Below are 27986 nucleotides of genomic sequence, written 5' to 3'. Positions count from 1 at the left end.
AGCCTGAGTACCCTCTGGAACCATCAGAAGTGCTCCCTGGGGTACATGTACCACACGTTGAGAACCTAGGCACTAGATTATTCAAGATGGGTTGTGGGACAGCTGTACTGCTCTAGATTATAAGATTGCAAGGGCAGGGACCTCCCTTAGCAGTTCTCATTTCGTGTACTTTATCAAATGAACATGTACAGCATTGGTGAGGTTTTCAAAACCACACATCAATTGTATGTAAAGTATCTGTAATTGTGTTACTGGAAGTCCTTATTGTACAGTGTGTGAGAATACTCATGCATCTATGCTCCCCATTATTGTATGTTGTACTATGTACAGCGCTACGGAAGAAATTGGTATGATATTGATAAATATTACAACTACTCAAATCTAGATTTGAATCCTGGATGATCAGGCCGGGAGCACACTTGTAATAAGCTTCTCTGCAATTCCCAGGTTTATGCAGTTATGCATCCGCTCTGCGAACGTCTGGTTTTCCCATACACGCTTGGATGTGGTGCAGTACATTATAATTGGGGGGGGGGGGGGGAAGAGTAGTGTGCAGAAAGGTGTCCAATCTAAAATAATGAGGGTGGGGTAGGTGAGTAGCAGAGGGAGGGATAGGCACGTGATTGTGCAAATCCCGAACGGGCAATTGACCACAATGGCTAGTGCGGCGGTGCCAGATTTGCCTTGTGCAGCACAATGTGCATGAATCAAATAAGTGTGCACTCTGCCTCAATCATCTACTCTTCACAATAGGCGAGGAAGATCTCATAAGGACGAGATGGAGAGATGAAAACCATGCAATTCAAATATAATTAAACGATTCAGGGGTAATGTGTTTATAAGCTAAAAGGGTCCAGTGCTTAGCCAAGGTCGCAGGCCCATATTGTTCTCCTATTCACCTCACCAGCTCAGTTGCCCCTCTACCCTCCTCCATACCAAAAGAACTCAGCCCTAAACTGCTGCCTGAGGAATTGAGGCCCTATCCTTGAGGGCGACAGAGAAACAGATTTCATCCAGGGTGGTAATTTTCCACAAGCTCTTGAAGCATACACATGTAAAGGGAAAATATGGATTATTGGTAAGCCTGTTTTTCTGCTGTACTGAAAGCCTTTACCCAAAGCGCAGGCCTTCTGCAGCTTCTACAAGGCATGTGGACAGAAAGGCAAATCACTTGAAGTCACCAGTAATCAGCTATAAATTATAGGTACTAAAGGCTAATAAATGACTCTGGAGATTCCTCTAGGTTGTTTTGTAGATCAATATCCATGCAGAAAAATCATTAACACTCAACCATCAACAGAAAACGATTAGTAAACACCACAACATGCAAACAAACCGTAAGTAATTATTTTCCTAATGTTTCCCCCAATTATCTCAAAATGACACACTACATTCCATACAACAAGATCAAAACCATACCAAAGCCACACACTGGATCTATAAATCTATTAAAGTTAAAAGATAGTAGTATTTAAACTTGCAACAATTATACTTGGTATTCTATTGACACATTAGCAGTGTATAAACACACTAAAGAGTTAACAGCAGAAAAAAGCCAAACGCCATGCCATTGTGGTGATGAAGCCATGCTCAACTGCCCAAAACGCCACTCATGAGCAGGAACACACCTGTATCTGGCTTCGGTTGGACCAATCTGACGTCCTTAGATGGCCTGGACTTCTCCAGTTCTGAGCCAACAGCTCTGGGTAGTGGTGGGGCAGCACCTCGCGCTTTCGTTGGTCTCATGTAACCTTTAAGAACTTCAGAACCTCTCGGTTTCTCCTCTAGCTTGGCAGTCTTAGGTGGCACCTTCTCTATAGATGGGTCTTTCTTCGGAGCTGAAACCATGGACTTTGCCTTAGCTTTGGAAAGGTCTTTGACTTCCCCATTCAGTCGTTTAGGAGAAGGAGGAGAAACCTTGGAAGGTGCGGCTTTAGCATCTACTTTACTTGGGGTAGTCACTGGCACAAACTGGCTTTGTGGCTCTGGAACAAAAGGCTCAGTTTTGTCTTTTAGTTCAGTCATGCTAGAGGGAATCTGCTCATTTTCTCCCTGTGCCAAAATAGGTTCTACAGGTTGTGACTCTTGTGCAGAAGTGCTTACTAGCTTATCTTGAGCCACTTCAACTGAATCAGCAGTTTCATTGGTGAAATACTCTCCCATTTTCACTGCAGAAATACCAATGTTCAAGAGAGAAGGTTGCACCTGTGAAGGTTCTTTGTGTTCATCAAGATCATTCGCCTTCATTAAACATGGAGTACCTTCCACCGAACAAACAACTTCGGTCTGTTGAGAATCAACTTCCAGCTTTTCAAGTTCATGATTACCCCCTCTAGGTTCAGGGACAATGGTTTCCTCTTCTTTGATAGGACAGATGTGGTCTGGCAACTCAGGTTTAGATACGGCTGTCAATTCTTGGTCATATTTACCAGCAACTAATGTCGAGTCATGTTTTGGCAACTCTTGAACTAAGGACAGTGGGACACAATTTACCTGGGTCTCAGAGTTGATGTCAGGTAGTCCTGTTATTTCTGGATTAGACTTTATGTTGTTGGGAGATTCATGTACATCTGATGTTAGCCTCAGTAGCTCATCCGCTACTGAATCCGGGAACGTTTTTAAGACTTGCTTCGACTGCTCACTCTGAGAAGTATCAGAAATAGTTAAAAGGTCTGCCTTTGTGGTGGCCTTTTCTTCTACTACAGTTGGAGTCACTTTCTCCTTTGCAACCTGATCGGATAGAGGGGGCTCGGGTACAGAAGGAGCCTGTAATACCTTTACTTCACTATCAATAATAGGACTGTTGTCTCCCAACTCTAGTAAACCTAGACTATGCTTTTTCTCTGAACTATAAGGCCGCTTTAAAGATCCACGTTCAGCTTTCTTAGTACTGGCAAGACTGGTCTCTTTGGGGCTTTGACTAGATTCCACAAAACCAGGAATGGGCATGTCTGGGAACTCCACCCCTCTATCTCCTACATCAGCTGCCTGGGAAGCTGCACTGCTTGCCTTCGTTCTCACTTTACCTTTCTTGTTTTTAATAGGTCTATCGTAAGGAGCATTTCCATTATTCTGGACCTTTGTAAAAGCCGAGACTGAGGGGTCACCAAGCATCATGGGGATGGGTGCCTCAGCTGGGATGTGAGCCTCTGATATAATACTGGGTTCTGAGGAGAGGCCCTTAGCGTCATCTGTGGTTTTATTTTCTGGGGTAGACTGTCCCACCTCTGACACTGAAGCTTGCAACATTATTGGTACTTCAGAGTCCACAAATTTAAAGGGAGAGTTGGGAATCTCTTGGTTAGCCATTGCATTAACTGCACCCTCCAATAAGACGGGCGAATCCTGCTTAATATCCACAACAGAGCTAGGTGTTAGCTGGACAGTGTCCATTTTTAAATCTTTTACTACAGAGGTATCAGACACGTCAGGAGATTTCTCCACCAATGGGAGATCTGCGACTAACTTAATTTCTTCACCATTGGTTTCAAAACCTGCAGAATTAGGGGCTTCATTTTTACCGCCTACATTTATACAGGAATCAGGCAAAGGTCCAAAACTATCAGTTTTACCACGGTGATCTTTCTTAGGTTTTGGTCTATGGTCTGTTTTATGCTTAGGAGCTGGTCTCTGCTCTACTGTAAATTCATCAGGCCATAGTTCTTCCCTAACAGAAACCTCCTGATCAAACGAGAGCTCTAACGGAACATTTTTAAAAGGGGATTTTGATTCAAAGTCTACCAATTCTGTCTGCCATTGCTTAGCGTTAGGTGGGTGCCCTCCACGAGAACGTTCCCCTGCTCTTTTATCTTTCTTTTTGGGTCTGTCCCATTTCATAGCCGATGTCAAATATGGCCTATCAGCTTCCAGATCAGGGAAAGCAGTGTTTATTCTTTCCCCTGTCCAGTCATCGCTCTCTACAAGCGATGGTCCCGCTTTATAAAAATGGCCTGCTTTGTTGTGCCCTCTGTGAGAACGCTCTTGATGCATTCGTTCTTGTGCAGAGTTATTGACTGCAAGTTCGGGATTTAAGTATGGACATTTAGAAACATCTGTGTCAGCGAATCCAAATATATCCTCCACTGGAGTCTCAGGTTTCCTTTGTTCTCCAGAGAGAGGTGGCTGAGGCTTGAAAAGTCTGTTATCCACTTGGTCACCAGGTGAACTTTCAGAAGCAAATAATGGATATTTAATGTTCTGTGGAGATGGCTTTATGGTCTCAGGAGAACACAAGGTCACAACATCCTCTGTCACATTAGCAGCATCTGCTATTTTCTGGACCACAGAACTAGCAGGAGGCAGCGAGACATCTAAAACCGTCTCCTTACTACTTAGAGGCTGTTCAGGAACATCATTTTTAATGGGTTCTACAAGTGAGGTTTGTGGTCCAGCGCCAACGCACGCTGATTCTGGACAGAATTTAGGTACCTCTTCCTCAACAAATTCGGATTCTTTCTGAGAGAAGTTTTTCTTCTGTTTTGGTTTCTTCTTCTTTTTCTTCATGGACATCTGGACTCCTTCAGGATCTCCAACATCCCCAATGGCTTCCCGACGGCTCTCCATCATATCACGTGCTTTTTTGTGTAAAGTTTTAGCTCTAGAGCTCAAGGAATCTGAATACTCCACTGGACTTTGATTATTCCCAATAAGACCAGATTCAAGAAGGTCATCTGAATTGGTCACGAACGCAGGTTTTTCTTTGCCAAGCCTGTGGCCCTTTGATTTAGGGTACTGCTTTAATGGTGCTGCAGATATAACAGGAATAGATGAGGTTTTCCTACATTTGTCCAACTATGTACTAAATCATTTAAAGGGAAGGTCCGAGATGATTAAAAAGCAAAAGTCTACTTACCTGGGGTTTTCTCCAGCCCCTGGCAGCCGTCCTGTGCCCTTACCGCAGCTCCTGGTCCCCTCTGGTGCAGATGCTGACCTCGCCAGATCGACCTCTATTTGCGCTTCACAGAGTCGCACTGATGTCATCTGGACTGTACTGCGCCTGAGCAGCACAACCCGGATGACGTCAGCGTGACTAAGTGAGCCGCACGCTGAAGCGCAGTAGGCATTTTGTACCAGAGGGGACCCCAGGCCACCGTCTGGGAGCGGAGCTGCTGCAAAGGGCTGGAGGAAGCTCCAGGTAAGTAGACTTTTGCTTTTTAATCCCCTCTGACCTTCCCTTTAATGCCACATTATAGCCCTCGCATATATATCTAGAAAAAAACTTGTTACACTTCACCGGATGAACAAAAATCTTGACTTCTTTACATATGTGAATAAAACAGCCCAGTGTAAGTCTAGAAAAACAAACAGTTAAAGCAAAATATCTGGTAATTTACATAGTCTCCAATTCCCTAAACTTAGATTGGTTCTTGTTTACATTTTTAGGAACGGTTTGAAAATATGAATAAACTTCAAGTGTTATTTCTCAATGGAAAGATTACCTCTAGTATCAAAATAGCTCCAGACAGAAATAAGATGGCTAAATCATACCATGTTACTATGGGGGAGATTACTGTTCCCTCTTGGGGATTTCATCTTTCTTCAGTAGCCCCTAGTCATCCAATATAAATATGATTGGTGATGTCCTCAAGAAACCCCACCCCCTTAAAATGAACCAGTGTCAAACCTGACAGAGCCCACTATGGGCAAGGCTGCAGTCTATGCCTCAGAGCAGATTTTAAAATTAAGGGTGCTCTGATGGCTTGTCCAGTGTGCAGTCTGGATCTGGACTAAAGGTGCCCATACACTCGTCAGATTGGCAGCAGATAGATAAGAAATGCATCTGATGATCTATCTGATGCGTTTTTAGAACATTTTTTACCAGGATAGAATTCCAATAGATTTCAGTTTGAAATCTATTGAAATTCGATCTGATGGCATTTTTTTGCCATCAGATTTCCATTAAGGCCAATGCAAACTGATAAGCAATCTCATCAGATCGACCTAAATTTTCCACCCTGCAAGTTCGATGGAAATCCATCGAAATCGATCGAAATCGGCCGTCGATCGGTCGATTGGCCAACCGATTTGCAATCGATCGATCGGGATCGATCGGTCGGCCAGAAAATCGGCTGAGTGTATGGGCTGCTTAAGACTCGTTCTCTGCCTGAGACTAAGACTGCATTTGTCACTGTACCCATGCCCACCTACTTGACCATAAAGCCATGGGCTACACCTGTACAGGTGAGTGGGATGTGGCCATGCCTACCTGTCAAGGTGCAGTCTTTGTTGGGGGTGGGGGGGGGGGGGAGAATACCCCATCGCTCCCTGCCAACATGACTATTAGCCAGCTTCTGCTCTTAGGCAGCGACTGAAGCATGACCAAGAGGTGGGAAATGGTGCATGGCTACGGTTCCAAATACAATCAGTCCAGCACAAGGAAATTCATAAAACAAAATGGCTGCCAAAGCGCTCTGAAGCCTCATTCTTTTAAAACAAACACTGCAATAAGAGAGGAGGCTGTACAGAATGCAACCTAAAGGTGGCCATACACTTAATATTCCTATTAGATTCCTTGCAAATTTGATTCATCTGATGGGAATCGATCCCCCAAAATGTGAAGATCGTCGAGTTTTGATTAATTTTAACCAAAAACCAACTGAAAGAATCGATCGGGCAGGATGGAACATTTTTAAACAATTAGGGGTGGGGCAAGAGCATTGGCAGATCAATGGTCTGTAGCTTTACACTGCATGAAACAGTGCAACTCTGCAGTTTGATCAATTTTCAATAGATTCCCTGTTGGAAATTTTTGCAAAGGAATCAATCGGTTTTAAAACATTGGGTGGAAATCTATAAGTGTATGGCCATCTTTACCCTTAGTGGCTTCTGTCAAGATTGACACAATTTAACTTTAAAAGGAAACCCCCCAAAAAAAAAAACAACAAAAAAAAAACACTACTTGAGAGGATGTTATTCGGATAATCCATAACACTTGCCAAGTCACCAAATCAAAACAAATTTTTCATATCAGGTGACCAGACCTTACCCAGACTACAGGCACAGTAGCCCCCACTTTACTCTCAGGGTCCCTTTAAAACCAGTGGGAATTAATTTAGGCCATAAAGCATGTATTCTTTACAGTCAGTGATTGGCCAATCACAACTGAATGTCTGTATGCACCCTTGCATGCATCAGTGAAAGGGTGGATATATGTTTTTACAAGTCCATAAGATTCAGAAAGACTGGTTTAGGGAAATGTGGAACACCATGATTCATCATTCCGTTTCTGAAAAATATCAACCACCACCATCATCCTTAATGATGCAAATAACTTTAAAAACCTCACCAAAAAAGGTTGTGGGCATCATAGAAAAAGAACGCTGAACTGGTACGATCAAGCCATCCTATCAAATGGTGATAAAAAAATCACACACAGAGGTAACAGGTACACACTAGACAATTCATGAAATATATTCACACTTCATTTCAGGAACAAGGTGAAGTGGTTTAAGCACCAATTGCTTTATTCTATGGCTTTAAAAACCATAACAACTGGCCGACAAAGAAATACTTAGGCCTCTTTTCCACGGATGGTTGAACTGCTCGTTTGTCGAGTAGTTCAGCTGCCTGGCTGCGGGCCACATGCACCATTTGACTACATTCAGTAACGGTGCACGTCTTGTTTGACACACGGCAGCATCACCTGGTGGCAAAAAGTGTGGGGGGTGGCTGTGGTGGTGTCATTGGGGGGGGCTGTCTGCTAGCAAGCACCCGGCTGATGAATGGGAGCAGATGACAGGCAGTACATTCACAAACTTCAGCTGCTCGTGGAAAAAATGCCTTACACAAAGTGAAACTAGTGTAAATCAAACTTCATAAAGGCATACTATCTGTAGTTCCCGTATCAAATCTTTAACCGGTGAAACAGTTTACAAAAACAGTTTACAAAAGAAAGTCTCACCTGGTGTGGGCGGTTGTTCAAGGTCCTCTTTTTTTTCTCCATCAACTGGCTTTTGCACAGGTGAAGATTCCTCTGTTTGCTGAAGAACCTCGGGAGATATTAAAGTCTCAGCAGGAACTGATGCGGCTAACAGAGCTGAGGCTTCTGTAGAGATTTCTTGGACACTCGATTCTACAGTCTCTGCTTGTGAAGGAGTAGAGGGTTCTTCTGGTCTTTGAGCAGCAGGAGAGGAAGGAGGCTCTTTTAATATTTCAGCGACAGGAGATGCAACAGTCTCTACAGGAGGCTGATCCACAAGACAGTGAGGTGGTTCTATCTCAGCCAGAGTCAAAGGGGCTGACGTCTCCACCTTACTTTCAGCCAAGGGAACTAGTGGCTCTTCCTCTGCCTGAGCCAAGGGAGCCAGAGGCTCTTTGTTACCATGAGTCAATGAAACTAAAGGCCCCTCCTCAGCCTGAGCTGAGGGAACTAAAGGCTCCTCCTCAGCCTGAGCTGACGGAACTAAAGGCCCCTCAGCCTGAGCTGAGGGAACTAAAGGCCCCTCCTCAGCCTGAGCTGAGGGAACTAAAGGCTCCTCCTCAGCCTGAGCTGAGGGAATTAAAGGCTCTTCCACGGCTTGAGCTAGCGGGGCAACAGGCTCTACCTCACCCTTAGCCAAAGAGACAGGTGGTTCTTCTGGAGTTTGAGCCAAAGGAATAGGTGACTCTACTTTAGCCACAGGTGAGGCAGGCTGTTCTACCTCGGTATTAAACACGAGAGAGGCAGGTGGTTCTACCTCACATTGAGCCACAGGCAAGAAAGGAGAATCTGCTTTAACCTCTGCACTGACAAAGGTAAAAGGATTCTCGGCAAAGTGTTCTCCAAATTGATCAGTAGATGAGACAAAAGACTCTGATGCTGGAGGGGAAGCGGGTCTTTCTTCTTGGGTGTGGAAAGAAGGTGCTAGTTCTTGGTTTGCCTGGGAAGTAAGCAACACTTTCTCAGTGTCTAGATTTTCTCCAAGCAGTGTGCTCTCCACCGGCACAGCTTCTTCAGAGGCCAAGAAGTTTTGGTTTCCATGCGCAAAATCTTCCAAAGATGGATTAGAATCCTCAAGTGAGGTTGAAGAAATGTCTTCCAGGTTCAGTTCGTAGCTTCTTTCTACTTCTAGAAATGAGCAAAAAAAGTAAGTTATTTTACCAATATAAGGAAGAGGAGAAACACTGATTTTAAAAAACAATCAAAAGTAACGATGCTGCTGGGTCAGTGTTGGCTCGTCCGGCAATATGGACATGGGTGCAACAACACACTAATGGGCGATAGTCTGTATACAGCTGGTTCTGCCAGGAAGGCCATAACTCACTTTTTGGCCTATTACAGCTCACAAATGTTTACATCCAGATCACAAGACTCCCGCTTGAGCCTCGTATAAACGTTGATACTACAAGAAACTGCCAAACCGTCAAAGTATTTATTTGATCATCAAATATGTGGTCTGGTCTTCGGTGGAAAGGATGACTTAAAGAGGAGCTGTCAGCAATACTATCTCAGAAAAAAAAAAACATTTATAAGTAGATATACTTGCTCTACTTACATATGTATTTGCACTGCCCACATTTTGATTTTAGTGATTTTTCTATAGAAAAAAAAAATACTTAGGATTCTCCATATTAACTGTGTCCATTATGAAGCCAATCCTGATGTAATTTCCTCCCTTACTATCCTCTGCCTGATTGTGTATGCATTGCCCGCCCATGACCCAGCTCTGCAATAGAAAGTGCATGGTCTCAGCATGAGAAATGTTGGCCAATCAGAGAGGAACAGAGGTGTGAAAGGGGAAAACAGGAGGGAAAGAGTCTTCAGCCAATCAAGCTGCATTAGTTATGTCTGAGGGGAAAGCAGAGAAGCAAAAAAGGACAACCCAGCATGCCCTGCAACTTCCTGTGTGCGGCAGATATACCAAATAAGAGCCAAGAAAACCGGGGAATTTTTTATGGATTAGAAAACTAAGTGATTTTTCAACTTTTGGATTGCCTGGTTAGCATCCTTGTTTACCAGATAAAAATAGATTTTTTATTTTTATGCCTGACAGTTACACTTTAAAGGCGTTGTACTTGTGATTTCCACCTCAGACTTTTGTTGCAGCAGGAGCTGCACATGGATGTGTTTTAAAGCTAACAGGAAGTGGGGGAGAAAAAAAACCCACAACAGATAGATACTTAAAGAGACACTGAAGCGAAAAAAATATATGATATAGTGAATTGGTTGTGTACTATGAATAATTACTAGAAGATTAGCAGCAAAGAAAATATTCTCATACTTTTATTTTCAGGTATATAGTGTTTTTTCTAACATTGCATCATTCTATAATATGTGCAGATTACACAACACTCAGCATTCAAAATTATTCTTTCAGAGCAGTCTGTGAAGTAACGACCTCTCCTCTAGCAGAGAAAAAGTAAACAGTTCACTTACAGTTGAGATAAAAGTCAGATAAAAGCCCTCTCCATGACTATGACTTAGTCAGAGAGTTCATGGCTTGTTTGCATAGAGATAACAACTGGAGTTTCTTAACTCTTCCTGTACTGGAAACAATTAGACTGATGTATCTGATCTTAATGTTTTATTTCTTAGCTGTACTACACATACAAATCATAATATCAATTTTTTTCGCTTCAGTGTCTCTTTAAGGAGAGGGAAGGCTCTGGGTCCTATAGAGCCTTCCTGATACTCTCATGGAACCCGCATTCCCATGCTGGCTCCCCCGGTAGCAGTATTCGATCGGTCAAATACTGCTCTCTGCCGCCGCAGGAGGGTTCGGAAGTCTTTCCGTACTGCACCTGAGCTAGTGTGCTCACACATGCGCAGTACAGAGCTGGCAGTTTTCGCAAGCACTGTACTGCGTATTCAAAGCAGGGTGACATCGCTGGACGAGGGGTTTGAGTGTAACGGGAAGGCTCTATAGGATCCAGAGCCTTCTCTCTCCTTGAGTATATGTTTATTTCTTTTTGTGTCCCATTAGCTTTAAACAGCTACAAGGCAATTCAAAACTACATTTTAGTGCAACTGCAGAAAACTGCCAACAGACTGGCGGGAGATCGGACTCACAAGACAAAGTCTCCTAGAAACACACTTTGAATGCAAAGAAATGTCCTATAGGTGTGATTGTCGAGCAATTAATGGTCTTCCTCCAATTAAGCCCTTAAAGGACTTACGAGGTGAAATCTTAAAAAAGTAAAATACCTGTATGCTCATTTAAGGCACGGAGGACGCCGTCCGCGCCATCCCGCCGGGTCCCCTGCGCTCAATAGCCCCCCGGCCGGGTGCCGACCGCTCTGCCCGGGTCGGGCTCTCTTGGCTGAACAAAAATGGCCGCATGAGCCGGCCGCGGCTGTGCAGTCCGCTTAGCCGCGAGTGCGGCTGCGCAGCTCTAGGGCCGACCCCCCCGATCCACGCTACAAGTTGCGTGGATCGGAGGTTGGCCCTAGAGCTGCGCAGCCGCACTCGCGGCTAAGCGGACTGCGCAGCCGCGGCCGGCTCATGCGGCCATCGTTGTGCAGCCAAGAGAGCCCGACCCGGGCCGAGCGGTCGGGACCCGGCCAGGGGGCTATTGAGCGCAGGGGACCCGGCGGGATGGCGCGGACGGCGTCCTCCGTGCCTTAAATGAGCATACAGGTATTTGACTTTAAGATTTCACCTCGTAAGTCCTTTAAAGGAATTCTATCAAACTTTCACTATTTCTGTAAGCATTATAAATCATTTTGCCAACAACAGTAAGAATGATCAAAGCATATATTTTTGCTGTGCAGCTTCTTCTGTCTTTCTTTAACTTACTGCCTGTGTCCCCTGAGAAAACTGACAGCGACGGGGAATTGGGGCAGTTCATTATTCAATAGGGGGATCCTCTTGCTGCATGCATACAGCCATGCTTTGTTTTGTTTTATTGTGATGCTCCTCACACAGCAGAGCGACTTATGCAGCACATGATCGTCTCAGCCCTCTCTCGCTGCTAGACTGAAGTAGACTTCTCTGTTCTGAGCTCCGTAATTAGTTGTATCTACACAGAGAAGTCTACTTCAGTCTAGCAGCGAGAGAGGGCTGAGACGATCATGTGCTGCATAAGTCGCTCTGCTGTGTGAGGAGCATCACAATAGAATAAAGCATGGCTGTATGCATGCAGCAAGAGGATCCCCCTATTGAATAATGAACTGCCCCAAAACCCCGTCGCCGTCAGTTTTCTCAGGGGACACAGGCAGTAAGTTAAAGAAAGACAGAAGAAGCTGCACAGCAAAAATATATGCTTTGATCATTCTTACTGTTGTTGGCAAAATTATTTATAATGCTTACAGAAATAGTGAAAGTTTGATAGAATTCCTTTAAGTAATAATGCATTTACATTGTATGTAAACATGACTAAAGGTGGACATACATTTGGTTGAATCTGCCCATAATCGTTCTAGAGGCAAAATTTGTCTCTAGTCGAATCTGCCCATACACTACAGGCCGATTCTCGTCCGATTTCAGTGTCCACCCCGCCGCTGCCCCCAAAATGTATAAATGCACTACACTACATACATTTATACATTACCTGTCCTGTAACAGCTTCCGCATGGTGTCCGTCCATCTCCCCGGGTAACAGCCGCATACACGCTAGCGGCGCAGATGGTCTGACGTCAGACACTATGTGCCGCCGGCGTGTATGCGGAACACGGCGAGATGGACGGAAACCGCGTGGAGGCTGACACCGGACAGGTAATGTATATATGCACACACTACATACATTTATACATTGCGGCAGCAGCGGCCAGGGTTGTCGTCTCGTCGCTCGTTCGCAATTTGGCCGCCGTACCGCCACGCACCTGATCAACCAACTTCGGCCCGACATCTTCTAGCATTATGCGACAGAAGATTACACCATTTAACAAATATGACATTTCAGATAAAAAAAAAAATCCCAAGAACTTTTAGTCACACAACGGTTTTCAAAAGTCACCGCAAAAGAAGGAATCTTACGATCAGAGCGCAGCCATTTATATCGTGATGGCATCTTTAGTAATCTGCATTCAGGCCAGAGTTTGACCACCCAGACACCACGCCAGCCTCCTTCACCGAAGTAATTCCACCCCGCTTTTCCCTCACATTATCCATTAACACATGAGGTGAGAGAAGGTTAGCAGGATTTAGGCAATCTATGCTGCTACCTCGCCTCTGCAGCACTCACCTGGAACTTCCTGACAATCAGCCTCGTACGGCTGGAATGAGCCTTCTTGCACTTCAAAATTCTGATTTTCTACCCCGAGGTACCCTGGAGCTTCATAAGGATCATCATACTGTAATGCTATTGGAGGATAAAGGTAAAAAAAAAAAAGGGGGGTGTATATTGAAGCCATTTATGTTAAATAGTGTTGGGGACATCATTACAAGACAAATTTATTGCAAAATTCAGGGCTCCTTCCTGGTAGAAGCAGAGCTTTGGCAGTAACTCTGCCTCTACGCGCGTCAATCTCCACCTCCTCCCGCCCCTCTCAGCCTTCTTTCACTAAGAGGGGCGGGGAGAGGCTAAGGTCCGCGGAGATTGACCCGACTGGAGGCAGAGCTACAGCGCAAAGCTCGGCCTCCCCCGGGCAGCATAATTCACGACCTGGAAAGTAGTGGAATTTTTCCCGGGATTTCGGGGGTATAAATTGAGTGTTCAGCCGTGGGGATGCGGCATTTCAACTATGGCCTTAATGCTGAAGAGGACTGACAAGTAAAAAAATAGGTATTTTTGTAGGCTTCAGACCCTCAAATAAAAACGGTCCCCGAATTGGGATTTTAAGATGACCCTTAAAAAAAAATAAAAAAAAGTAACTTCTACTTGACATGTAACCAATGGAGCAATTATCCCCAAATGTTGGGTGGGGGCCTTTCACACAATTTGTCAACACGCAATAAGGTTTTATTAGGTTTGCCTGGACATGTTGGAGACTATGCATCTTCAGCCACAAATTCAATTTCAAGTCAATGACGTGTCAATTAGCTAGGCGGGAAAAAGAGGTTATGAATACACTGACAGAAATCCCACGATCTGTCATCTAAAGCTGGAAGAGCACAACGAAATGACTAAAGCCTGGCATACACATACAATTTTGATTATCAAATGTTTGGCCAATTTTACCCTCTCCATGTAGTACAAGGCCCAACAGATTTTGAATACTATGGACAGATTGTAAAGGTAAATGCTCTACTATACGTGTTAAAATTAGCCAGTAAATCAAAATTGGATGTGTGTATGCACCATGAGACTGGAAGGTGTTCCGTTGAGCTCAGCTTATTTTACTTATGTATTACACATCATAGTTTTGGACAGTTTGAAAAATACTCACTTATTGTCATTTTTATTCCAAATTTAAAAGTTATTCCTCATTTTGTTGTTAGGCTGTATCTGTTATAGTTACAGAAAGTAAAGGCCACTTTTTTTAACCACTTTATGACAACCTGACTTATAAAAACGTCCTGCTAGAGCCTTTTAAATGATGACAGGACGTTTTTATAAGACAGTGTTGCGGCTGCGCGCGTGCGCTCCCGCACCGTGCATCCCCGTGCATGTGAAAAAAAAAATAAAATAAAAGACACCTTTATTTCCAAATCCTATATTGTCACCATACTTTGTACTAGGGACAATGAAAATCTTGTGATAACCAGAACAAATAGGCAGATGAAATGTGAGGGTTTTATGTACAGTAGAAGTGTTTATATCAGAAATGGTGTATTTTTTCATTTTTTCCTTTTTTTCCTTTAAAAATGCATAGAAAATAAAGCAATTACTAAAAAACAAATAACAACCAAAAGTCCAACTGGTGGTAAAAAAACAAGATCTAGATCATTTCATTGTGATTAGTAGTGATTAAGCTATTGGCAAATGAAAGATGAGCACTGAATGGGGAAAATCGCTCGGCCGTTAGGGTAAAAACCCCTTTGGGGTGAAGTGTTTAAGGTAATACCAAGGGCCCCTTCCTGTTTTAAACACACTACACCTCGCTTTGCACCTGCTGTTCTTTCGTACCTGCATTGTGTTCCTTCAGCTGCTGATCAGCCAATCCGGGTAAAAGCTGACTCTCTGTGGCAGGCTGAGAATCGCTGACTGAAGCCTCAAACAGTAAATCTTCTGTGTTCACCTGCTGCAATCCTCCCAGCTCTGAAACAGAACACAAGTGTCTCAGTACCACAGAGGTCTTTAAAAGGAGGCTTTCATAAAGTATCATTGATTGGATATTGAAAAGAGAATTTACACCATTTAGATTTTTTACTCCGTAAAGATATTTCGAAAATGAACAAACTTTTTTTGATTAGATCATTAGAATCGAAAGAGACAATTGCTTTTAATCGATCCACAGCATTAAAGTGAACCAGAGATGAAGCACCCTCATGTGTTTTACCATATATATCAGTGGGAACATTAGAGAAAACACCTACCCTGCTCTCTGTTTCATTCTTCACTGCACAGCTTGCTTCTTACAGCCCTGATAAAATCCCTGACTGAGCATTCAGTCTGGCTTTGTTCAGGAATATTTATAGCTCAGTCTGTGTTCTCTCATGTCTTCAAGTCCAAGCCTGCTCCCTGCTGGCTCTGCTCATGAATCATTATAGCCAAGTCATTATTTTATCAGGTCTGATTAGAAACAAGCTGTGCAGTGCAGAATAAAACAGAAAGCATGGTAGGTGTTTTCTCTAATGTTCCCACTGATCTATATGGTAAAATACAGGAGGGTGTTTCATCTCTGGTTCACTTTAAAGGGATATAAACTACTGTAAGGCCTGGAACATACCAGGGCTGTGGAGTCGGAGCAATTTTGGGTACCTGGAGTCAGAGGTTTCATAAATCGTCGGAGTTGGATGATTTTTGTACAGACTCCACAACCCTGGGACTCACAGACCTCGCTTTTTCAGCGCTTGCCAATCGCCAGCAGTCGGCAAAGAGCTGCAACAGTGGAATGGAACTATGGGGGTGGTTCCACTTGCAGCGTTGCAATCCTAAATCATTTCATGCAGCATTTTGGGAGCGATCACATTAACGGCTGTAGAGCCAAACCCTGATTGCTCTGGGAACTACTCGCAGCGTTTGAAATTGCGGGACTTCTGTGATTTGGGAATCAAGAGTGAACTGCAGCTTCCTGGAAAGCACCATCAGTGGGTCCTAGCCTAATCTCGATATTAAAAACAGTTACAATTGTATGTATGAAAACCACTAGCCATGTTCACCCACCAGCTCTTTACTGAAGATTCCTCAGTGCATTTTTTCCCTTCATTTTTTTTTAGAGGGAATGTTCTGAACAGCATAAAGCCTTCCCATTCCTCAGCCTGGCCCATCGTTCCAGCACTGTCCACAGGTGTGTAGCTATTCACCGCACTCGGTCAAAGAGCTCTTTGAAACTACTTGTATGCCCAAGTAGTTCCTAGGATATGTCCATCACTACTAGGCATGCCCAGACCAGACTCACACCTGCTCCTTAGGTATGTGCTCTTCCTCAGAACTACTCAGGGCCAGAGTAGTTCCAAAGAGCCAGGGGGTTGAACAGCTACACTGGAGAACTGCACTGGAACTACAGACCGGATGGAAGAATGGGAAGCCTCTATGCTATCCAGAGCATTTTCTGGTTTTCTTTAGGAAAACAGAGCGTGCAAACGTTTCGGAAAGATTGGGCCCACCAGCATCTCTCTTTTCACACAATACGATCTGAATCGATTTTAAAAAAAATAAAAATGATGTCTACAAGAAATGGTACCATTAAAAAGGCACCTTTAAAGGTGATCAGCTTCAAAAATGCTAATATGTTGAGATAGCGGCTGAAACGGATTGCTTGGGTAACAGTCTCAAGCAAAATGTAGTTCCCGTTAAAGGTGGCCACTAATGGTCCAATTCCTAGCAAAATATCATTTTAGCGACCAGACATTTTGGCACAATTACAAACTATTATAAAAATAGTTGTCCGATTGGATTTTCATCAAACCAAAACTTGTTTTTTCTTGATGGTTGTTTGGGATAGGAAGCAAAGATTGGTTCATTAATGTAGTGTTTTCTTCTGATCAGAATTATCTGATCGCTCAAATAATTTTTTGCTAGAAATTGGACTGTTCGAGGCCACCTTAATTGTGATGGAATGGCTGGTCCCTTCTCTAGGAGGAAATGCTTGTTAGACGCAGCAGGAAATAAACTTCACAATGTTTAAGGTTCCTAGTAGGGGAGGTTGATTTAAAGCGGAATGTAACCCTGCATTTCATCTTTCTTCTAAAACAAAACAGCATATTAAATGCAACCAGCATTTTTGTTTTTTACTAGACCAGCATTCAAAGGGTTACACACAGAGCTTGAAAGTTCAGTGCAGTGAAAAGTGGATGCATCCAAAGTTGTAGATTATGTTGTCTTGTGTTTACTTAGATGTATCAAGTGAGGAATGTCACACATTCTCTGACTGTGGAGCAGCAGCTGGACACAGAGTCAAAGCATGTCTGCCTTCAATACATAATGAATAAAACCAGTTAATAAAATGCAAAGTCAGCTCACAAAGCAAAAAAAAGGTACTTTTGGGAACCTATATTTTCTAAATGAATACTACTTCTGCACAAATGAAAATATAACCATATAGCACATAAAAAGTAGGAAAACATGTTTTTATTGAATAGTATGTCAGGGTTTTAAAGAGGAACTCCAGTGAAAATAATGTAGTAAAAAAAAGTGCTTCATTTTTTACCATAATTATGTATAAATGATTTAGTCAGTGTTTGCTCATTGTAAAATCTTTCCTCTCCTTGATTTACATTCTGACATTTATTACATGGTGACATTTTTACTGTGGGCAGGTTATGTAGCTGCTCCTAGCTGTTTTGGCCGTTGGAGACAGCTGTAAACAGCTCATTCCTGTCTGTGAACATTGTTACATTGTGGCATTTTGTCCAGAGTACCGCGGTACTCAGAGCTTCTTGTGGGAGGGGTTTCAGCACAAAATCCGTCATACAGCGCCCCCTGATGGTGTGTTTGTGAAAATCATATTTCTCGTGTAAAAGGGGGTATCAGCTACTGATTGGGATAAAGTTCAATTCTAGGTTGGAGTTTCTCTTTAAACCGCTTTACCAATCTTTCAAGAAACATCACAAGTAATCGATGGAGGGGAAGAAAAAAACAAAAAAAAAAACACTACAGGTTGTTGCCTACTTACAAACCATTCAGCTTACAGAACGGAACCTGAATGTGTAACAGTGAGAGCCGCGGTGGGTCTGTACGCCGTGATGTTGGAGACCCCTATTTTTTGTACCAGCAGTCTCTGGTACTCAACCATTAAAACCGTTTATACGAAACTGTAGTTATTTAACAAACATATGCAATAAAGAAACCTTGTATATTTTGCAAATGAACACAACTTTGTATCTCAGGCTGGGAACACACCGAGCAAAAATGCAAGCATTGCGGAAAACGCACATAATGCAAATCAATGGGTCGCATGTAAAAACGCATATACTTGCGTTTCGCAATGTGCATTTTGAAAAACGCTGGTTTTGTTGCATGTTCCCCAAAAACGCATCAAAACCGCACATGATGAAAATCAATGGTGACGCAAGGGTTTTAGTGCGTTTTGCATGAGTTTTTAAAAAAAAAAAAAAATAAAGTTTGATGTACTTCCGCTTCCTATTGACCTTAGTGATTTGCATAAAACGAATATCAAAAACGTGTGCAAAACATACCGTATACAAAACACATATGCGAATCGCAAAATGCATTAAAAAATGTGGGAGGGAAAAACCGCAAACGCACATGACAGAAAACGCAACTTTTCACGCACTGCCAAGTGTGTTCCCAGCCTAAAATGTTGTAGCTCGAGTCATTAGTAAGAAGGGGACTGTCTGTATACTCAAATAAGTTGCAATACCTAATCCAGTTAGGCGGACACAGCTAAGCTTTCCAGAATTCTAGTTTTAAATGTCACTTTCTTTCAGGGCTGCATACATACAAACATACATAAGCCGTGTGTTTCAGCAATATCACAAGAACTACACAACACCTTCATAAACTGGTGAGTAACAGAATGAGGACTTCTTGCTTGTAGTGAATGGACAGAGTCGGGTGAAACTGCAGCTTCACCTACACTCATGATGCCCTTTCCCTAGAAAAGCTGCAATTACCCGGTAGGAATAAGCACTCCCGCGCTGAATTACCATGCACACACGCAGATGTGTAAAGACGTTTCTGAAGCTCAAAGTCTGTCGTATGACCGGCCACTGACACCGGATGAAGTGGATGTGTACACAAGTGGAATAGTCAGGTCTTATTTGTCAGCACACAAGTGCTGTCGATCAAGCCTGGACAAATCCCAAGGTCCAGGTAGCCGAGAGTCCTTAAAGTGAGATTTCATTCTCACAAATTGTGACCATTTCAAAAAAATGTTTAGTAGTAGTATAGTGAAAATGCATCTTTTTTTTAACAATATTAAGTTATAGATTAGTCAGTGTTTGCCCATTAACCACTTGCTGTCCAGTCTTTAAACTCTCCTTAATACAAAATCTTAGAGAACACAGTTTATCTTTGACCTGATAACATCACTACAAAGTTGTAAAATAATGACAGCAAACCACTCTACTCCTCCAAGGGAATTCATTGGCAGAGTTAATAACCAAGTGTAAAATAAACATTCCAGGAGCAGACAGTAAGATTGTATACATTAGTTGCTACATCTAACATTTTCAAAACAAATGAACTGTTTAAACAGGAGGGATAGAAAAATAAAATGTGTGGGTTTAATGTGCAATAGAACTGTTTACATTAAAGCTATAATGTATGAAAGTGTATAAATTGTGTATTTTTCCACTTTTCTCCTCAAATGCATAGAAAATAAGGTAATCACTAGTAACAAATATCAGCCACAAAGCCTTATTTGTCCTGAAAAAAAAAAACAATATATAGATCATTTAGTTGTGTTAATTATTGATAAAGTTATTGCTAAAGTAATAAGAGTTGAGCTGTAAACATTACCAGGGTAGAGAAGTGGTTAAAGTAAAATCTTTAATTTCACAGCATAAATAAAGGAAAGAAATCATGGATAGTGACCTCTTTAGTCCTGTTAGGTGAACTCTGCGGAATGATCATTTGAGAACTCCGAAGCCACTAAGAAATATGCCTGGTCTCCCAGAATGCTTTGGAAGGGAGAACTCAGCATAGCTAAACAGCCTAGGCTATGACATTACAAGGGGGGGGGGGGTTCAAATATTCAGCAATATATAGATATAGGAAGTGTTTGATAATGAAACCAGGAAAATTACTGTAAAAGTGGGTGGTATCTTGAGTAACTTACTACATTCTACTATAAGTAGTTATAGTAGAATGTAGTTAGTTATGCGCCTCTAATTAGAATAGTGCCTCTTTAATAATGACTTTTGCATTTGCAATTTGCAGCTGGCAAGGACTTTCCAACAGGCACAATAAGCTTAGTTATATAATTTCTCCAGTTTGGAATCTGTACTCTGTGTTGCACAGGTTTCACACAGACAGCTCAAAACATTTCCTCTTCCTGCACACGTAATTAGTTATAAAAGTTTCTCATTTTCCACACTTGCACCAACTGAGTAACTGGCAAGACAAACTCCCCAGTCACCACAGTGCCGATTGTAATCAGTGTGGAGCAGGTGAGTGTTAAAATATACAACACACAGGGTAAGCAATATGAAAAACCGTGTGACATCCTCGCCATTTCTAGAGCTAAAGGGATAGTTCTCACTAAAAATGTAAAAAAAAAAATGGAATTTCACTTTTAAAAGTTACATCCAGCCCCAAACGTATCAGGTGTGCTTTAATGTTTGTCAAATAGAAAAAAGAAATATGCAGGGGCATCTACATAGGAGAGGTATGCGCCTGGACTCCATATTTGCCCATCCCGTCTGCAGACTGTAGAATGCACCAGGTCTGTGGAGTCGGAGTCGAGGAGTCAGAGCAATTTTGGGTACCTGGAGTTGGAGTCGTGATTTCATAAACAAAGGAGCCGAGAGTCGGATGATTTTGGACAAAATGCACAGCCCTGGTAAGTATTCGACTAAGGAGTCAGAGGCATTTTGGGTACCTGGAGTCGGAAGTCGGAAGATTTTTGTACCGACTCCACAGCCCTGGAATGCACTTTAGTCATAATATGAGTTGCTGGTGGAACAGAATACACACAAAGCATACCCAAAAATCAGAATTTAAGATCAAAGTAAACTATAGCGTCCAGGTCTGGCTATGCCAACTCTATGCAGAACTTGTCTGAAGTACGGTACAGAAATGGCAAAAAGCATAGGTTCATCAAGTTCAACCAGAATATAAGGTACAACACTAGCCTGCACCTTCACATTGCAGTGTATCCAGAAGAGGGTGAAAAAGCCCTTACAAAGCTTAGAAATACTTTATGCAGAATTAAAGGGAAAAAAAGATAGAGAAGTTCCCAAGTAACTGAAGCTAAGGATGGCACAAAACTCTAAATGTGATATACAAGAGACAAAGTGTGCATGTGACTAACTCACACATGGCCCAGCAATGTCCCATGTAACAAGACACTTCAGCTCACCAACTGTCCGAAGAATCCCTCATGTCCAAATATAGAGGCTTCTTAAAGTTTCAGGCAGGTTTCCAGAGCGCTGAACACTGATAAAAATCGCAAAAGAAGAGAAAAGCGGTGTCTGGGCCCGTGAGTCAGCAGATTCGTCTGCAGTCACCTCGGCTAGAAATCAGAGGGCAGACGCTTCTGGCCAGCAAAGCACAGCGTCCTCGGCGGTCCTGAGGGCTCGGAGCACACGACAGGCAGCCGCTGATTAAATGTGAATGAGGCTGGGGGACAGCTGCACATGACAGGCCAGAGAGGAACGATCACTATTTCCCTAGGCGGCCGGGGGGCACCCAGTGACGAGTTCTGATCACCACTACCTAGACAGGGCTTCACCCAGCGCACTCACATTGGCCTCACAGACTATCAGACCATTTTTATTTTAGGAGGAAATCATTTTCTAGAAAATGGAAAGCCCAACAAAAAAATAAATAAGCATTTTGGGAAAAATTAAGAGGGGTTAGGACCTCTTCCAGTTTGTTACTGCCGTCCGAGTTTCTTTACCTGGCAGCATTTTCCTCACCTCTTATAAAAGGGATTCATCTTTCCAACGAGGGCAGAGAAAGGAATAAAAAGGAACCAGAACTGAACAGAGCGTTAAAAGTTTGACCCTGAAAGTTTTTATTACTGTTTACACAACCTCCATACATTTCCTCAATCTCCAGATACCGCCACCGCCTAGAACTTCCCCCGCCCTTTTGTCCTATAGCTTGGTCACCACCTCTCCCGCCTGCATCCAGGACTTCTCAAGAGCAGCCCTCTCCTTTGGAACTCTCTCCCACAGCCTGTCCATCATGCTCTGAGTCTGGAAACCTTCAAATGTGCTCTAAAAACACACCTTTTTCAGACAAGCAAGCTAAAGGTAGCATTGGAGGTTCACGGTCTCATCCACCAATCCGTGTCTCCTTCTCCGTGTCTACTACAATCTACATTGTAAGCTCACAAGGACAGGGAACTCCTATTTTATTTTCCTGTAGTTTACAGTGTTATGAACTCGTACCAATTTTTTCGATATCCCAAACCACACATTAACTATGCATGTATCTGTAGGGGGTGGAGCAAGATGGCCGCCTGAGCAGACATGCGGATAAGAGCTGCTGCCCAAATCCTTTCCAGCCACTACTAAACAGTGATATTTTAAGTACCGGATATCTCCCTCTACCACCCAGTTATGTCCAGACGCAATAGGAGTCAAACGCAAGCTGCAGGAGAACAGCCAGAGGCCCTGACACCACCCTGTGGCACCAGCGCCATCTTGCCTGCCACAAGGTTGCGAGCCTGCCAAACCGTTATAGTGGAGGCTGCTACAAATGCGGGAGATGCGATTTGCGCTCTATAGCTGATAGAGGCAATACAAACATGTCGGGCTACCCTGATGGGTAAAGCTAGGCGGCCTTGAGGCACGATTCGCCCTCTTCCAGCAGGACATGAACAATGTATGTATATGTGCTTGTATTACCGATGTCCTGATCCTACAGTGTCTTGAACTTCTCATATATACAAGATCCCTAATATTTGTTCCGTACTATGTACAGCACTACAGAAGAGGTTGGCACCATATAAATAAAAAAATTATTATTGACCCATGTCATGACTCCACAAGGGTTTGTACTCTAGTAATGCGGAAGTGGTGGCAACAATCTCACCAGCTACTGTCCAGACTTCTGGCCAGCATAAGCGGATCTTGAAAAGTGGGCCGCACAACCCTTTGACTGCCTTAGTTTTTAAGGAACCCTGAAGGGGAAATGGTGCCCTAAATGGAGTTACGCACCTCAGCAGAAGGAAGCCTCTGTATAATCCAGAGGCTTCCCCATCCGTCTCGCCTCCACCGATCCAGCGCTGGGACCTCCCGTACTTTGACAAGGGCTGCAATGCACAGGACACGTCACGCCTGTGTAGTAGCACGGAGCTGCTCGGACTCGTTGAGAAAAGCAAAGTCCGAGCGGCTCTGTGATACTACCCAGGCACAGCAAGGCACCCTACGCAGTGTTGCCATGCTTGTTTACAGACAGGAGCATGGCCACAAAACCAGAGGGTCCTGGTGTCCCGCAGTGGAGGACGACATGGGAAGCATCCGGAGGAGGCTTTCCTCTACCAAGAGAAGTATCTATCTTTTTTTCTCCATGCAGATTTACAGGTTTGTTTTAAACCACTTCAAGACCAGCTAACATTGTAGGAGGGACTGGCAGTAAGGGAAAATATCCCAATGGGGGAAGGGGGAATAGGAAAGAGAGGGGTGAAGTACCCTTGCTAATAAAAACAGACATACTGGTATTCAGGGCAGGTTCTAGATTTTTTGCTGCCTGAGTGTGGCCACAGAGGAGAAGCGCAGAGGACATGGGAAGCCTCTGAACCAAGCACAGGCTTCCCACTACTTAAAGGGGAACTGAAGAGAGAGGTATATGGAGGCTGTCATGTTTATTTCCTTTTAATCAATACCAGTTGCCTGGCAGCCCTTCTGGTCTATTTCTCTGCAGTAGTATCTGATTAAAACCAGAAACAAGCATGCAGCTAGTCTTGTCAGATCAGACTTATAAGTCTGAACCACTGAAACACCTGATCTGCTGCATGCTTGTTCAGGGGCTATGGCTAATAGTATTAGAGGCAGAGGATCAGCAGGGCTGCCAGGCAACTGGTATTGTCTAAAAGGAAATAAACATGACAGCCTCCATATACCTCTCTCTTCAGTTCCCCTTTAAAGAGATACTGAAGTGTCTTTTTTTACCTTAGTTTCGTATCCAGCCGTCTTCAGCATTAAATTCCAAGCTGATTCGCAGCATTCCAGCGGCAATATGAGCGATTTATGCCCCTGAAAAAGCCCAGCAAATGTTCTAAGACTTTTCAAGTCTTTTTTGCTGCCCGGTAGAGGCAGAGTAGCTCTGCCTCTTATCCACTCAATTTCCACTGATCTCCGCCTCTCCCCGCCCCTTTCAGTGAAAGAAGACAGAGTGTTAGGGAGAGGCAGAGATCGGTGGAGAAGGACTGGATAAGATGCAGAGCTACTGCGCAAAGCTGCCCCTTCCAGGAAGCAAAGTTCTGGAAAGCGTGGAAGTTTCTTAGGTTATTTCTGAGGCATAAATCACTCGTTCTGCCGTGGCGAATCAGCTTGGACTTTAATGCTGAAGACGCCTGGATACAAAAACGAAGGTAAAAAAAATGAAAAAAAAGAGAGTTCATTATCCGAGTTGAACAGAAATATAGAGGCCTTACATGGATTCCTGCAGGTCTCCAGATACTGATCACGATATTTGTTCACGCCAACAATGCTAGGTTTGTCTGGAAACTGGTCCAATATAGGTAGACCCCACAGGAGCCTGTAACCTTTCACCCAGATCTAGTTTTGCCTTCACATGAGCCGTATGTGAATGATGCCGCTGACACGCTCTCGGCATCTTTGCCGTCTTGAAAACCCCTGGAGCGCAGCATCACTGACATTACCCTAGATCCGGGTCAAAGGTCACCAGCTCCATGTGGTCGCAGCCTATACCGGACCGGTTTCCAGGCACACGGAGCATTGCAGGAGCCAACAAACGCTGCGGTCAGTGACTGGAGACTTGCAGGAAGCCAGGCAAGGCATCTTTCTACCATTTTAGTCACCTTGGCTATCCTTTAAGTATCTGACTTTAATTTTCCACTCGCCCGCTTTCTTTAAGTGCTCCCTTAAAACTCACCTCTTCAGGCGAACCTATAATCCAATCTAGGTCATTCCCTTCAGGCACTTGCCAAGCTCTGATTCTTTCAGAATCTAACTGTGAAACTCACCACCTCCGGAAATACAGCTGGTTCATTGACTATCCTGGTTTTCTCCCTTTAACTTTAAAATGTAAACTCACAAGGGCACACCTCTCTTTTAATGGTTTTGTTTGATATTGTCCTATTGGTCAGTGTCACATTTATGTGGTTTGCTAGCTCTGTATTTAAAAATCAGTTTTGTTTCTCACTTTGTACATCGACATGAAACAATTATGCTGTAGAAATCCCTGAAATCTATACAGTTGTATGCAAGTCCATATATAATTGTCAAAATGCACTCTAGGTTAGGCACTTACCAGAGGGAGCTTTCATTAAAAGGTGAGTGTTTAATTGCCTTTTCTGCTTTATTATGCTGAGCAATTCACAGAAGCTATCGGGACTATCTGGTTTCCTCCTTCAAAGCACATGAACAAAGTAACAGACGAGATTTCAGCAGCTGCTCCTCTTATAGCCATAGGAAGGGGTGACATCAGGCCAAGCCTGCACTCAGGGAGAGCTGACCTTCACTCACCTGGAGGATTATGGGAGGAGGGAGGCAGCTGCTCCTGTGTGGTTGGTTTATCTCTTACAGCCACAGAATGGGGTGATACAAGACTGCCACTGAGAGCTGACCTTCACTCACCTGGAGGATTATGGGAGGAGAGAGCTAGCTGCTCCTGCTTAGTTGGTTTACCTCTTACAGCTATAGAACGGGGTGATATGAGAACCAATCGCCAACCTTCACTCACCTGGAGGATTATGGGAGGAGAGAGCTAGCTGCTCCTGTGTGGTTGGTTTATCTCTTACAGCTATAGAATGGGGTGATATGAGAACCAATGGCCAACCTTCACTCACCTGGAGGATTATGGGGAGAGAGAGCTAGCTGCTCTTCGGCTGTTGGCTGCCATATATCTGAAATGGGATCACTCTGGGTGACTTGGAAGGACAGATTGGCTGAATCATCACTAGGGGTCTCCCCATATGTGGCTGAAAAATGATACAGAAATAAAATTGGCTGCTAGGAAAACACAGATAAAAATACAAAAATGGTTCAGCTGAAGCATGCTTTTATAGGGCTCTCTTCACTCATGCAGAGAGCCAAAACATTCCTATCAAATTCAAAATTGTCAAGCAATCAGTAATCGATCACATAGAAAGCAGCGATGCACTCGTCCTCAGATCTACTCAGGGACACGAGCAGCTAAAAGAGCCGTAAGACAGAGTAGATCGGAGCAGTTTTACAGGCCAACAGGGTTGGAATGACAGACCAGGCAGAAGAATGTGAAGGCTCTACACTATCTAGAGCACGGGTGTTAAGTGAGTGGCCAAAGTCTTAAACCTAGTCCAAGTCGAGGGCCAAATTGTTTAACCACTTGAAGACCGTAGGCTTACACCCACTAGTGACCAGGCTATTTTTACAATTCAGGCCACTGCAGCTTTAAGGGCTGGCTGCAGAGTAGCGCTGTGGGACAGTTTAATATTTACCTGCCCCAGTGCTACTTCGGCAAAAAATCTTCAATATGAAAGTGGCTCAAGGCAAATAACTAGCCACATAAGGGGGGTATGGATGCCAAGAGCAGGCTCCATTTTGCTTGGTGGTCCCACTGGTTGTTGCTACACCCCACCTCAAACTGACCATGTTGCAGCGAGAAACTGTCACTGGTGTGCTCCTTTGGCTAGGAAGGCAGTGTGCTGCTGTTCTTTTACAGGCATACTGTAATCCATCAGGGTTCTGGATGTCAGACCAGGTCAGTTGGGCGCAGCTACCTAAAAGGACACCCGTGTTGATTTTCAGTAATCGGGTGGCCAAGGCTGACATTTGGGGTCCCGAAGCACGTACATTTGAAATAGCAGCGGGCAAATTTTGGCACAGGTTGAAGGCAAAAGAAAGCTTACCCTGCTGCAGGCAAACTCCTGGGTGGCGTTAATGCTATTCCCTCTCCGAGCTGTCGCAACTCATGAGGGGCTGTTGCTGACGCCCAAATTATTCACCAAGTGCCGCAATATGGGGGCACCCAAATTGCTGCACCCAAATTAGCAGATTGACTACTACATAGTGTTTAATGTTCGTAGCCTACAACTTTCTGTCTGTTGGATGCCCAATTTCTAGGTTAGTGTTCGGCACTTACCGGGGGAGATTAGGGTTAGGCACTTCTAGTGGAGGGTTAAGGTTAGAATAAGTGCCGGGTAGTGCATAGAAAAATATTAGTCATTTAAATTCACAGATATTTTACTTTCTCTGGGGTGTTTTTTTGTTCAGGAAAATATTAATTATGAATCGCAATATAATTACTACTCTACAGCTCCCCAGCAGTGTTCTTCCCAGGCTCTTTTAGCCGGGTGCTCCACCCGGCTAATTTTGAGGAGCACCCAGCTATCAGCTCACCTCCTTATCCTCCTCCTTTGCTGTAAGCAGAGTTGCACCGACCCTGCATTCCCCTCTTGAACTCCACCCAACAGAGCCAGGACAAGGTCCACCTGCACCCTAGGCTGAGACACCAAAGTGCATCCTCCATCCCTCCCACCCCAGCCGTCACACATTAATTGCTATTAGACTAAGGGGCACCCCAGGGCCCCCCAACACCTTAATCACTAGTCATCTGGCTTGCAGTCACTGCCATGTATCCCCTTTTCTTATTTCTCTCTGCTTCAAATACAATAGGGGAATAATAGCAGAGCGTTGTGCGCCCCTCCTACACTGCGCCCTGAGGCTGGAGCCTCTCTCGCCTTTGCCCGGCCCTACCACCCGGCTACTTTTTCATGCCACCCGGCTG

At 43.8% G+C, this 27986-nt stretch overlaps 1 protein-coding gene across 21 annotated transcripts in view; it reads right to left on the bottom strand.

Annotated features, from left to right (window-relative positions):
* The window catches only part of LOC137518061 (microtubule-associated protein 2-like), a 261526-nt gene that overhangs the window by 85819 nt on the left and 147721 nt on the right, over positions 1-27986 (bottom strand). For 20 of the 21 annotated variants that reach the window (XM_068235275.1, XM_068235281.1, XM_068235285.1 and 17 more), the window contains 5 exons: positions 26068-26199; positions 14925-15056; positions 13101-13217; positions 7901-9046; positions 1629-4745 (listed from right to left, as the gene is read on the bottom strand). In XM_068235275.1, coding sequence (XP_068091376.1) covers positions 1629-4745; positions 7901-9046; positions 13101-13217; positions 14925-15056; positions 26068-26199 — 4644 coding nt within the window. The remainder of the gene's footprint in view (positions 1-1628; positions 4746-7900; positions 9047-13100; positions 13218-14924; positions 15057-26067; positions 26200-27986) is intronic. The other variant, XM_068235289.1, reaches the window with a different exon arrangement.

This window comes from Hyperolius riggenbachi, chromosome 5 (assembly GCF_040937935.1).
Source record: "Hyperolius riggenbachi isolate aHypRig1 chromosome 5, aHypRig1.pri, whole genome shotgun sequence".
NCBI lineage: Eukaryota > Metazoa > Chordata > Amphibia > Anura > Hyperoliidae > Hyperolius > Hyperolius riggenbachi.
Note: the sequence above shows the minus strand (reverse complement) of the source record. Positions and strands in the feature narration are given on the sequence as shown.